This window comes from Mixophyes fleayi, chromosome 3 (assembly GCF_038048845.1).
Source record: "Mixophyes fleayi isolate aMixFle1 chromosome 3, aMixFle1.hap1, whole genome shotgun sequence".
Classification (NCBI taxonomy): domain Eukaryota; kingdom Metazoa; phylum Chordata; class Amphibia; order Anura; family Limnodynastidae; genus Mixophyes; species Mixophyes fleayi.
The window spans coordinates 60632475-60646535 of NC_134404.1; the positions used below are offsets into that span (position 1 = coordinate 60632475).

General features: G+C 41.5%; 1 protein-coding gene across 1 annotated transcript in view; it reads left to right on the top strand.

The window, feature by feature from the left end:
- Positions 1-13810, top strand: part of LOC142143595 (alpha-1,4-N-acetylglucosaminyltransferase-like) — a 34118-nt gene extending 20308 nt beyond the window's left edge. The window contains exon 2 of the mRNA XM_075201562.1: positions 13124-13810. Coding sequence (XP_075057663.1) covers positions 13124-13711 — 588 coding nt within the window. The 3' untranslated portion in view covers positions 13712-13810. The remainder of the gene's footprint in view (positions 1-13123) is intronic.
- Positions 13811-14061: the final 251 nt, after the last annotated feature.

Below are 14061 nucleotides of genomic sequence, written 5' to 3' on the forward strand. Positions count from 1 at the left end.
GTACAGGTATATGACATTAATAACCAACGCTTTTCGCCCGTGGTTAGAAGACCGATGGGCTTCCTCAGGGATAAGTGCACTTATCCCTGAGGAAGGTGGATCCGGTTCATGGTTAACAGAATAGAGCGCACATGCGCCACCTCTGTAATAGAATTTGGCTGCAGGAGTTTCAACCACATCCACCTGCATTTAGGGAGGAAAAGACACACTCATACCACAGGAGTTCTTTCTCTTTGGACTGGACCACCGCACCGGCATCTGTAATGTAAGTCTCTTTTTGAACTTTTCATCCGTTGTTCATTTCTGCACGACATCTGGACCCTTCAATTATTGGAACTCTTTGCTTGATAGAGTCACATCTTTACGCAATACCAATATCACTCTCCATCCTCCACTACTATATGGATCTTTTGTTTATCTAGCGGGACAGAGTGTTGTTTGCATCGGGCCCCGAACATTTAACCCGATATCAGTACATCACTATGTGAAACGATTCAACTGTCATATTATATTATATCTATTTAACAGGAGGTAGTAAGCGATTTCATTGAGCTTGTGATTTCACTGCTGTTTGATTTCAAGTGCTGTTTGTTTAAAGTGTGGAGTTAAATCCAGTAAGGATTGCTGTGCTGTGTTGAGAGAGTGATATAGTTTGGAGATTTATTCTGTGTGTTTATTGAAGGGGATTCGTTTTTCTGTGTGTTATTAAGTGTCCTTTTTTTCTCTTTTTTTTTCTTCTTTCTGCTAGAGCTAGTGGGTGTGGTTTAATTGCATAAGTTGTTACAGCTGAGTAGAGCAAACTCTATTTAACAGGAGGTAGTAAGCGATTTCATTGAGCTTGTGATTTCACTGCTGTTTGATATCAAGTGCGTTTGTTTAAAGTGTGGAGTTAGATCCAGTAAGGAGTTGAATCCAGGAAAGGGTTTAATCTGGTAAGTGGCTAGCAAAGTTTAGTACTCTCAAGTTCACTGTAGGCTATAAGAAGTTAGGTTAGCCATAATAAGATGAGTGGTAGCAGGCTTGATGATCTCACTCAATGCATATCTTTTCATATGTATGCACACTTGGAGCAAGTGTTCCAAGGTTTATACCTCTGTGAGAAATGTGAGCAATTGGTCTCTTTGGAAGTCCAGGTAACTGATCTAAAGCAGACCATTGCAACATTGAGAGACATTGCCAACCTAAAGCAGAGTTTACAGCTCACAGTTGATGCGTTAGCTGAGCAGGGTGGAGCAGAGACAGAGGAGGATGCACAGGTAGGCAGCTGGGTAACAGTTACTAGGGGTAGCAGAGGGAGGAAGAGGCAGGCCAGTTCTGAGCTAAGCAATCCCAGCAGATTTGCCAGATTGGATGAAGATACTGTGGAAGGCAGTTCAGAATTGGTAGAAATGGATGAGACTGCTTTCTCTAGCAACTAGGGAAATGGTCTCTCCAGCATAGAGGGAACCAAAGTTACTCAGGGACCCAGGCAGATTGTGGTGGTAGGGGATTCAATTATTAGGAAGGTAGATACGGCAATCTGTTACCGGGACCATGCATGCCGAACAGTGTGTTGTCTCCTGGGTGCTCGGGCTCGGCATATTGCGGATCGGGTGGACAGATTGTTGGGAGGGGCTGGGAATTACCCAGCGGTTTTGGTGCATGTTGGCACCAATGACCGAGTTAGAGGAAGAAGGGGTGTCCTAAAGAATGACGTCAGGGACATAGGTCGCAAGCTTAAGGCAAGGACATCCAAGGTAGTATTTTCAGAAATACTACCTGTGCCACGCGCTAGTCCAGGGAGGCAGCGGGAGATTAGGAAGGTTAGTGCGTGGCTAAAAGATTGGTGTAGGAAGGAGGGTTTTGGATTCTTAGAGCACTGGGCTGATTTCTCGGTCAGTTGCCATCTTTATTGTCGTGATGGATTGCACCTGAATGAGGAGGGGGCTGCAGTGCTAGGGGAGAGGATGTTTAGAAGGTTGGAGGAGATTTTAAACTAGGCTCCGGGGAGAGGGGCAAGCAAGTATTTATGGGATAGACATTGAGAGTAGTAAGGAGGAATTTAACAAGAGTCAAAGGGGTGGAGAGGGGGGAAAGGGAAGCATAGCCAATAAGGAGAGGCCCTTTGTAAAGCAAAAATAATTACCTAAGGGAGGCAATAGACTTAAGTGTATGCTTGCAAATGCAAGAAGCCTGACAGGTAAATTGGGGGAGTTAGAACTAGTAGCAATGAATGAGCAGTATGATATTATAAGTATTACGGAGACCTGGTGGGATGATACACATGACTGGGTAGTCAACTTGGAAGGCTATTCTCTCTTCAGGAGGGATAGGGTAAATAAAAGGGGAGGAGGAGTTTGTCTTTATATTAAGCCAGAATTAAAACCAATTATTCAGGAAGTTATATATGAGAATATTGGTGATAATATAGAGGCATTGTGGGTGGAAATATCCAGCTGAGGAAAAAGTTCAGAGAAGTTGCTGATAGGGATATGCTATAAACCACCAGATATTAGTACGATTGAGGAGGCCCAACTTCTACAGCAAATTGAATAGGCTACTCAACTAGGTCAAATTATAATTATGGGGGATTTTAATTATCCGGACATTATATTGGAGTACTGAGACCTGCGGTACAGCTAGGGGAAATAGGTTTCTGAGCACACTAAAAGACCATTACATGTCCCAATTAGTAGAGGAACCAACTAGGAACCGGACTATACTAGACCTAGTAATAACAAACAATGTAGACATAATATCAAATATTCAAGTAAGGGAGCACTTGGGAAGCAGTGATCATAATATGGTTTCATTTGAAATTAGTTTCCAGAAGCAAAGGTATAAGGGATCAACTAGGACTTTAAACTTTAGAAAGGCAAATTTTAACATGCTAAAGGAGTCTATAAAGAGCATAGACTGGGACAAAGCCTTTGAAGGAAAAAATACGGAAGAAAAGTGGGCTGTCTTTAAAATGTTGTTGGAAACATACACTATAAGTTCATTCCTATGGGAAATAAATGTAAAAGAATTAAGTCTAAACCAATGTGGCTAAATAAAAAGGTAAGGGAAGATATGCAAAGGAAGAAGCGTGCATTTAAATTGTTTTAAAAAAAAAGTCTGAAGGGTCAAAGGAATCCTTTCATAGGTACAAGGAATGTAATAAAACATGCAAAAAGGAAATTAGATTGGATAAATTAGAAAATGAAAGACACATTGAAAAAGAAAGTAAGCCAACCCCCCAAAAAGTTTTTTAAGTATATAAATGGCAAAAGGATTAAAAAAGATAATATAGGACCCCTAAGAAGTGAGATGGGTGAATTGATAAATGATACTAAGGAAATAGCAGAAGTATTAAACACTTTCTTTTCTTCAGTATTTACCAGAGAGGAACAAATGGTAGGAGTAATACATAAAAATGGAACTGAAACCATGCCATTAATTGATACTTGGTTGTCAGAGGAAGAAGTCCAAAAGCGACTGAAGAAAATTAAGATAAATAAAGCTCCAGGTCCAGATGGCATACACCCAAGGGTTTTTATGGAGTTAAACTCTGAAATAGCTAGACCACTATTCTTAGATTTCAGAGATTCAATCTCATCATTCTCAGTACCAAGGGATTGGCGAATAGCAGATGTGGTGCCGTTGTTTAAAAAGGGGACGAGATCACAACCAGGGAATTATAGACCTGTAAGCCTGACATCAATAGTGGGGAAACTACTGGAAGTTATTTTAAGGGATAGCATTCAGGATTACTTGGTACGCAATAAAATCATTAGTGGGAATCAACATGGATTTGTGAGGGATAGGTCATGTCAAACTAATCTAATTTGTTTCTACGAGGAAGTTAGTGGGAACTTAGACCAGGGCAGCACAGTAGATGTGGTCTACTTAGATTTTGGTTTACAAAATAAGGGAACTGGGTCTAGGAATCAACATTTATACTTGGATCAAAAACTAGTTAGAGAATAGGGAACAGAGAATTGTGATAAATGGAACATTTTCTAATTGGTCAAAAGTGTTAAGTGGAGTACCTCAAGGTTCCGTGCTGGGGCCACTCCTCTTTAATATATTTATTAATGACCTTGGTGATGGTTTAGAGAGTAAAGTTTCTATTTTTGCAGATTACACTAAACTCTGTAAGGTAATAAAATCAGAGCAAGATGTGGCTTCTCTACAGAGGGACTCAAATAAACTAGAGGATTGGGCGGCCAAATGGAATATGAGGTTTAACACAGATAAATTTAAGGTTATGCATTTAGGGATCAAAAACAAGAACGCAATCTAATAATTAAATGGAATTAATTTAGGAGAATCTATAATGGAAAAGGATTTAGGAGTGCTCGTAGACAGTAGAGTAAGCAATAGTGCTCAATGTCAAGCAGCAGCTGCAAGGGCAAACAAAGTATTGGCATGCATAAAAAGGGGCATAGATGCAAGGGAAGACAGTGTAATTTTGCCACTGTATAAATCGTTGGTAAGACCTCATCTTGAATATGCAGTACAGTTCTGGGCACCACTATATAAAAAAGATAATTTGGAACTAGAAACGGTTCAGAGAAGTGCGACAAAATTGATAAAGGGTATGGAGTCATTAAGTTCTGAGGAAAGGTTAGCCAGTTTAGGCATGTTTACTTTAGAAAAAAGGCATCTAAGGAGAGATATGATTACTATGTACAAATACATTAGGGGTCAATACAGAGAACTTTCATGGAAACTTTTTACCCCATGGACTCTACACAGGACACGTGGTCACCACCTAAGATTAGAGGAGAGGAAATTTCACAACCAGCAAAGAAAGGGGTTCTTTACAGTAAGGGCAGTCAAGATATGGAACTCATTGACAGGGAAGGTTGTGATGGCAGATTCAAATGATATGTTTAAGAAAGGGTTAGACAAATTTTTAGTGGAAAGGTGTATCCAGGGATATGACCGTTAATTACAATGAAGGATAGTAGTGGATATAGGGTAAAAATAGGACTGCAATATTGAGTCTGGGGGATTTTCACAATTGAAACAGATTGGCGGTTGCTTACTCTGGATCAATTTGAAATATAAGTGCAGGATCGCAGGAGATCCAAAATAGGTTGAACTTGATGGACTGGTGTCTTTTTTCAACCTCATTACCTATGTTACTATGTTACTATGTTATATGTGCTAACTTGTGCACCATTGCAATTTGTCTACGATCTTTGCTACATCCAGCGGGACAGACCATTGTCTCTATTGGTACTAAAGCACATATCCAGTTATCAGTTCATTTATTCATGTGAACCAATTAATTTGCTATATCGTATGTACATCCTCCATCTCTCCCCCGTGTCTTTCTGTCTGTCTACCCCACCCCTTAGATTGTACGCTCCTTTGAGCAGGGTATTCTCTCCTCCTGTCTTCACCACTGTTAACTCTGCTCTCCAGCTACTAAGCCCTCCTCCTTGAGGACCTTATTCCCCCGTCCCCTCTTGCTCCCTCCTCTCCCCTTGGGGCTCTCCCTGTCATCCGTGCCTTCCCTCTTGGACTCCGTCGTTGGCGGACCTTCCCCTCTCCCGCCCTCTCTAGCTGTGCTTTGAGCTCACTGAGTTTCTGTGCTTATTGTTTACTGTACTGTGCTGTCTCACCTCGTATTGTAATTTCGTTTGTCCCTGTACGGCGCTACGGACACCTAGTGGCGCCCTATAAATAAAAATGTATAATAATAATAATACTTACCTGAGCACACATGAAATTTTGTATTATTGAGTTATTTTTATCACATTTGTTCTGGCCGGAACAAGCTAAATCTATGTGTGTTACATTTATGTGTGTACCTTCATATTAAAATGTCCCCCTCTTTTACATTACCCAGCGCCCAGAACCTATTTCCACATCTATACCAGTACCAATCATTGGGAGAGTAGGGATTCCTACCTATACACTTATAGGTTCATTCCTGTGGCTGCATCTTATATTTGGAGGAAGTGCAACCTCACCCAATCTCTCTTTCTTGCAGAGTATAATGTCTGCATTTGTAAAGGAGCAGAGATTTATACAGGCCAAGGGACGAAGTTATGCAGCACCCTCCTCACATGCCCCCCACGTACACCAGTGTTCCTATCACATGCCCCCCCGCACACCATCGTTCCCCTCACATGTCCCCTTGCACACCATCCTCGTGTCTTCCCCAGTATCTCTCCTCATGTCTTCCCCATTATGTAGCCTTCTTGGGGTTCTTTACCTATGTTAATAACCACCTGTAATTGAATAAGTCAGTCAGCAGTTTATCAAATATCTATAGTAACGATCGATCGGAGCACAGAATAAGAGACCACACAAGTGTCTGGTTTCCAAACTGAAACTGCTTTACTCCAGAAATAAATCATATAATTATACATAACAGTTTTTAGGGGTATAGTAGTGTAACAACCAATTAGAAGTTTTAGAGGCATAGAAGCATAACAACCAATTAGAAAACAGTAAATTATGAATACAATAAGCTAATGATACATTATGCGTATTCTGCAATTTGTAAGTTTTAAACAAATCTTCCTTATGTTTTAATCTTCTCGTGCATTTTCCCACCAGTCTTAATGTTACTTTTCATAAAACAATCAGCTGTGCATCCTTGACTTGTCCATATTCTCTGAGAACATTTTTTGCAACATTTTACAAAACTTCAATTTTCAACTTTGTCTTTTCTTATTCTGAGTACAATATCTGCTAATTTCTTTTAAAGCTATAACATAATGATTACTTATATGGATATATAATTTTTATTTTGCAAACTCTCACAGCCTCATGATGTATTTTAAGCGGTTGTGTGGCTTCAACGTAACAGATAATTTACAAACATATGTAAGAACAAGTAACCTTGCCAGCCAGAGAGTCACGAGACAATCAGCAAACCTTGCCAAGAATCACGAGTCCTTAAGCATTGTCTTGTGATCCTTCGGCACGCTATCTGTGAATCCTCCCCACTGTCTTTGAGGCCGTCCCGTGTCACCGCCCTGTGCGTACATCATAGGGTCCTTACAGCGAAGGGGAACTAGCTGCTACCTTTAAGAACTACAATTCCTTTAACCGATGGGAAGTCTTAATTAGAGTTCTAGAACAATGATATCTTACTGCTAGTGAGGTAGTTTTCCTTATGATGTACTGCAAAAACTTTAATTGCTAGTTGCTTTTATATCCTGAAGCTGGCAGAGACTTGTAGTGCCACTCTGTTGCACAGACTCTAACATACTGGGACTCACTCTCTCAGTTCCTCTGGATAATAATACAGGAGTTCCACATATAGTAGAACTGTACTCTTGTTTCTCACTACTGTTCTGTCTCAAACAGTACAAAGTCCCCACTCTTATAGGGTATAGTTTATAGACTCACCCCAGCACACTGGGCTGGTCTGTCAGAGAAAACTTGTCCTTGTAGCTGCTGCTATCTCAAACTAGCCTTTTGCTTGCCTGTTTTTCTATTTCAGTTTTATTCACACAGCACCTCGCATCACAGTTCTTCTTTCCTCTCAACAACAGTGCCTTGCACAAACATGCCCAAATCTCACGGGATTATTGCTGTTATATCACTCTCAGGCTGTCCCTCCTTGACTGATAGCTGCGTGAACCAATAAGTAGTAGAAGCAGGGAAACTCATGGGTCCTTTGCTTCCTGAGCTTGCACAGATCATATTTTAGAGAGACCATACACATATATTATACTCTGGGGCACTACATATGTGCTTACTTAACAATTTTCTGAAGTTGGCTTCCAGGATCCTGCCGGGGGAGGTGGGCGTGAAGGGGGGGGCGGCAAAAATCGCGTAATTTTGGACCAAATTCTGCCCACTTCATTAGGAAGTGGGCAGAATTCGGGAGATTGCCATACTCTCCCGGGAGTCCGTGAGACTCACCAAAAATGCATAATTTTGTTGAGTATTTTTAGCTATAAGTGTTGGGTTTTATATGTCTATTATTACTTGTGTTTAACAGTGATAAATAAAAAAGTTGTTTTTTATTTACTGGTTGTTTGGATAGAGGTTTACTCCCTCTTTTTAATTTTTATTTTTTGTATTTTAGCAGAGGTATATTGTATAAGTTATAGGCCCCCCTGCGCAGTTCAGTGCTTTTTTTATTATGTGCAGGTTGTGTTGGAAGATGAATTAGGCCCATGGTAGGCCACTAATACCACTTTTACATTGTCCCCTCGGCAATATCCCATATGTATGAACCTGGGATATTGCCAGGCGACTGACCCTCCTACCCCTGCAAATTCCCGGGTCGACCAGGTTCACACTGAATCCAGGTCTCCATGGCAACATCACAAGAGGAGCTTTGGTTGGCTCCACTTGTGATGTAAGTTTTTCTTTTTTCTCTTTTCAATATCTTTCGGTTTGACCTGGGTTGAAAAACTCGGGTCTCAGACTGTAGGCTACCCGGGTCAGACCCGGGAATAACCCTCCAAAAGACCAAGGTCTTATTCCTGGGTCATCCGACCCAGGAATTAGCAGAGGACCCATTCACACAGAGCCTTCGACCAGGGTTGTCGGGGCTTGCCGTAGCAATAACCCAGATTTTTGAGGCAATGTGAACGGGGTATCAGTTGTAAGTAAAAAATAGAGCCCTGAGGCTGAAGATGGACCATGGCATAAAGAAGAAAAAAAAACACAATCTGTGTGTGGTAGAATATAAACAAAACAAAATCCAGATTTGGCTACATGCAAACAAAAATAGTCTTGAAAAGTAGACTGAACAGCAGGTCAAACACAGCAGAAGCAGAAAACTTACATACAGAGGATATGTAGACCCAGGTAAATGCTGAGAACTTGCATGCAGGCTCTTATTTTATCATTTTATCATAACAGTAATGTAGGACCAATAATACAAGTACGACTAAGAATAAAACACTGGTATACAGGATGCATGTGATACAAGCAATCAATGACCGGCAAGGTGCATTTGGGGTGGGCATATAAAGTTAGTGAAGCAGGTGCATGTGATTAATCCAGGAGAAAAGGTTAACTCCTGCAGGTGAGCTACAAATTTGTCCAAAGGTCCACAAGAGCAGCATCTGGTAATACAGAGGTACTGCAGTGGTAATATAATAACAGCAGAGGTCTGACATCGGATTCACTTAGAGCTTTAAACCTCCAAACCACAGATAAACATGTGGTTTTTATCTGAAGACTGCTGTCACGGGCACTAGGAGTCTTTGCCCAGGATATCACCAGATGTAGTCTTACCAGAGTAGTGTATGCACACAGTGGTCCTCTGGTAGCAGGGTGACTAGCGGAACAGGAGAATCAGCAGATGGTGAGAGGATGCTAGAGAAAAGTCTTATGACTAGCAGCAACAGGTTATGAGTTAAACAATATGCACACGAGGATCTTGATGGACGTGAAGACGTGAGGAAAGTCAGTGGTCTGCATACAGCAAGTTGTACCACTGCTATAGTGAGAGGAATGTCCAGGGATAGATAGGAGGTAGTGAAGTCAGTGGTCTGCGTACAGCAAGTTGTACCACTGCTTGTAGTGATGGGACTGGTTCCAGGTGCAAGTAGGTAACGGGGAAGTCAGTGGTCTGCGTATAGCAAGTTGTACCACTGCTTATAGTGAGGAAACTTGTAACTGGTGCCAATAGGAAACAGGGAGTCAGTGGTCTGCGTTCAGCAAGTTGTACCACTGCATATATATGTGAGGATAGGCGCTAGGGTAGATGAATGGAACATCAAAGGTAACACGGAGAGCACAAGGAACTTGACTCCAATGATATATATATTATCATAGCAAATGACTAGCGCTGCTTCAAGATACAAAGTCTCAAATGAAATCCAGATCATATAAGGCAAAGTCAATAGCATCTATAACTTCGTGAAATAGAGGACTCCGTAGATGAGCAGAACACAGTCCAAACGGATATGCAATAAACTGGTACAGTCAATAAAAGATAAGCATACCGCGATTCAGTTGAGCAGGCTGTCACGAGAGAAACACAGGGATAGCTGAGCGGCTGAACGCCAACAGGAGTAGAGGCCACAGGAGCTTGGTAACGGTAATCCGTGTCTGTGAAGCACACAGACAGAGAACATAACACGAGTGGAGCAATGATTATTTTTGCGGAGGTCAGCAGGAATAGTAGGCACGATGAAACACAGGAGAGTTGAAGCGGTCAGGAAACCGGTAGTGCAGTAGCGAGGAATCAGCTGGACTGAAGACACGATGAAACACAGAAGAGTTGAAGTGGTCTGGAAGCCGGCAGTGTAGTAGCGAGGAATCAGCTGTACTGAAGACACGATGAAACACAGGAGAGTTGAAGCGGTCTGGAAGCCAGCAGTGTAGTAGCGAGGAATCAGCTGTACTGAAGACACGATGAAACACAGGAGAGTTGAAGCGGTCTGGAAGCCAGCAGTGTAGTAGCGAGGAATCAGCTGTACTGAAGACACAATGAAACACAGGAGAGTTGAAGCGGTCTGGAAACCGGCAGAGCAGTAGTGAGGAATCAGCTGTAGCTGAAGACACGATGAAACACAGGAGAGTTGAAGCGGTCTGGAAACCGGCAGCATAGTAACGAGGAATCAGCTGGAGCTGAAGACACAATGAAACACAGGAGAGTTGAAGCGGTCTGGAAACCGGCAGCGTAGTAATGAGGAATCAGCTGGAGGTGAAGACACGATGAAACACAGGAACACCTTCAGAGACTCACCGGGAATGAGACTCCAAGATCAGGCAACGAGGTAATGACCACAGGTGCTTTAAATAGGAAGTGTTGCCTGATCAGCCAATTAACTAAAAGCAACAGGTCTGAAGAGTTCATAGAGGCTGCGCATGCGCAGACCATCAGGATGGCAGGCGGCCCCGGTTCCTAATAGCGGGAGAAGAGGCACTTACGGTCCGGTGAGTGACAACTGCATTTGATGTGTGGAAAACCACATACTAAAAGTGCTACTTAGTAAAGTCCCCAAGTGTTTAATCCTTAAGGACTTGTGGCAATGTCTAAGACCATGAATGTATAAAAGGCCAAATTATCATTGGTGCAATGGAGCAATTGCTGTAGGTAATGGAAAAGTAGAGACGAATACATTATAAGGGAAGAATGTGGGACGATATGTGAAATAGGAATTGAGGGTGGGAATGAATGCATATTTATATCTTTGCCATTCAATATTTATGTTGTGCTGGTAATGCTAGGGTTAATGTTCCAATGAGAGTTTTAGTGCATGGTGCCCGATTTAATGTGTCATGCAGTGCTTGTTTTACATTTAACATGCTTTTCCAATACATTTGTTAATACATGTCAAAACACAAGTAAATATAAATATATGCAATATATATGATTTTTGCTAAGCTTTTAAAGAAACAATGTTTTAATTGCATTTGACACACATATAATGCACTGAAATGGAATGAGAAGAATTCTAAATAAAGCACAGCAGTGCAACGCAAGTTAAAAGCATGTAACACTCAAAAATATATGGTCTCAATTTTACTTTTACATCTGTTTACATTAGGGATGAGCGGGCTCGGATATCTGAAATCCGAGCCCACCGAACCGGATCCGAGACAGATCAGGGTATTCCCGCCAATTGCAAAACTGAAAGCGAGGCTCTGAGTCATAATCCCGTTGTCGGATCTCGTGATACTCGGATTCTATAAATTCCCCGCTGGCCGCCGCCATCTTCACTCAGACATTGATCAGGGTAGAGGGAGGTTGTGTTAGGTGGTCCTCTGCCCTGCTATATCCTGTGCTGTGCTGTGCTGTGCTGTGCTCAGTCCAGTGGTGCTGTGTCCTGTGCTCTGTCCTTCTGAGTTCAGTGGTGCTGCTGGGTCCTGTGCTGTGTCTGTTCAGTCCAGTGGTGCTGTGTCCTGTGCTCTGTCCTTCTAAGGTCATTGTTATTTCCCCATTATTCCCAAGTTATAAAAAATTTTAAAAAAAGTTATAAAAATAAATAAAAAGAAAATAATTATAAAAAAAAGAAATAAAAAAAACAATATCCAAAAACAATCCTGCAGTATAAGTCCATTGGTACTGCAATATTACAAAGTTCACTGATTCTGCAGTATAAGTCCAGTGGTACTGCAATATTACAAAGTTCACTGATTCAGCAGTATAAGTCCAGTGGTACTCTCCTGTGCCGCATATAATTTTTAAAGGCTTTGCCGAGTGTGTGTGGCTTAGGGGTACGCTCTCTTGTGCTACATATAATGGAAAACAAAAATTTGGAGGATAAAACTGCGAGGAAAAAGCTCAGTTTTCCTAAAAGACCCGCTGGCGGGGATGCTGATAACATCTGGTCCAGACTGAAGGACCTGCCAACCATTGCAGACATGTCTACTGTTGCTGCATTGGATGCTGTCACAATAGAAAAAATGGTGGAGGATTATTTTGCTGACACCATCCAAATAGACATGTCAGACAGTCCATATTGTTACTGGCAGGAAAAAAAGGCAGTTTGGAAGCCCCTGTACAAACTGGCTCTATTTTACCTGAGTTGTCCCCCCTCCAGTGTGTACTCGGAAAGAGTTTTTAGTGCAGCGGGGAACCTGGTCAGTGAGCGGCGAAGGAGGTTGCTTCCTCAGAACGTTGAAAAAATGATGTTCATAAAAATGAATTATCAATTCCTCAATCAAGTACAGCACTGCCCTCCAGATAGTACAGAGGGACCTGTGGTTGTGGAGTCCAGCGGGGACAAATTGATAATGTGTGAGGAGGAGGAAGTACACACTGTAGGGGGAGAAGAATCAGAGGTTCAGGATGAGGACGACATCTTGCCTCAGTAGAGCCTGTTTTGGACTAAAAACAATATTGTGAGGTGTGAGGTGTTCAGAATAGACTGGGAATTAGAGGAAATGATTGTTATTGAATGTTATTGAGGTTAATAATAGCGTAGGAGTGAAAATAAACCAAAAAAACTTGATTTTAACACTTTTTATGTTTTTTTCAAAATAAATCCGAATCCAAAACCTTTAAATCCGAACCAAAACCTTTCGTCGGGTGTTTTGCAAAACAAATCCAAACCCAAAACCTCAAGGAAATCCGAATTCAAAACAGAAAACACGAGACACCAAAAGTGGCCGGTGCACATCCCTAGTTTACATAACAACAACAGAGTTTCCACTATCTGTTTAATAGTTGTCTTTATTTATTAAATACTGACAGGTATCTGTGTTTTCATTTTACTTGCAGGTCAATCCAAAACAGGAGATTCACTGGACTCATGTCAGTGCTGATGGCTGTCGGTTGGCCCTGATTTGGAAACTTGGTGGCCTTTATATGGACACTGACACCATTTCAATTCGGACCATCCCACATAAGAACTTTCTGGCTGCAGAGTCTTCTCAGGTCTCTAGCAATGGTGTCTTTGGCTTCCCTCCCCATCATTATTTCAACTGGAAAAGTATGATAGATTTTGTTAAGAAATATAATGGCAAAATATGGGGGCAACAAGGACCACATCTCTTTACACGTATTCTAAAACAGTTCTGTGTCTTATCTAACTTTAAGAGTGTAAAAGACATCACATGTGGAAACATCACTTTCTTAAATCCTCAGCGTTTTTATCCTATTCCTTACCCAGCTTGGAGAAGGTATTACCAGGTGTGGGAAAAATTGCCAACTTTCAATAACTCTTATGCATTGCACCTATGGAATTACAGGAATCATGGAAAAGTAACTATGGTACCTGGTAGTAACACATTGGTGGAACATCTCTACGAACAGTATTGTCCTTCTACATATGCTGCAATGATAACAAATCAGACTGCTCATCTTTAAACATATCCCATTTGGCAGTTGTCTATTTACATTACACCTGTTTGCACGTATCCCTGAGGCAGCACAGGAGAATGTGGCCACAGTGATCTCTTTCATAATAATTTACTAATAGCCGACGTGGCAAACTAAGAGTTTTCAGTAACCACGTAGTGAATTTATGCACATAACTCATGGCTTTACCGTGTCTATCATTGTATTTTGATTGATGCAGGCACAAATCGTGTAAATATTCTTGCGCTAAGCATTATTCTTACACATGCTTTCTTTTATCTATACAGTATATTCTACTCCCTTTCTTTGTCAGTGTCTGTGAAACCTTAGTCTCACAGATTCCAGGCTTTAACTGGACT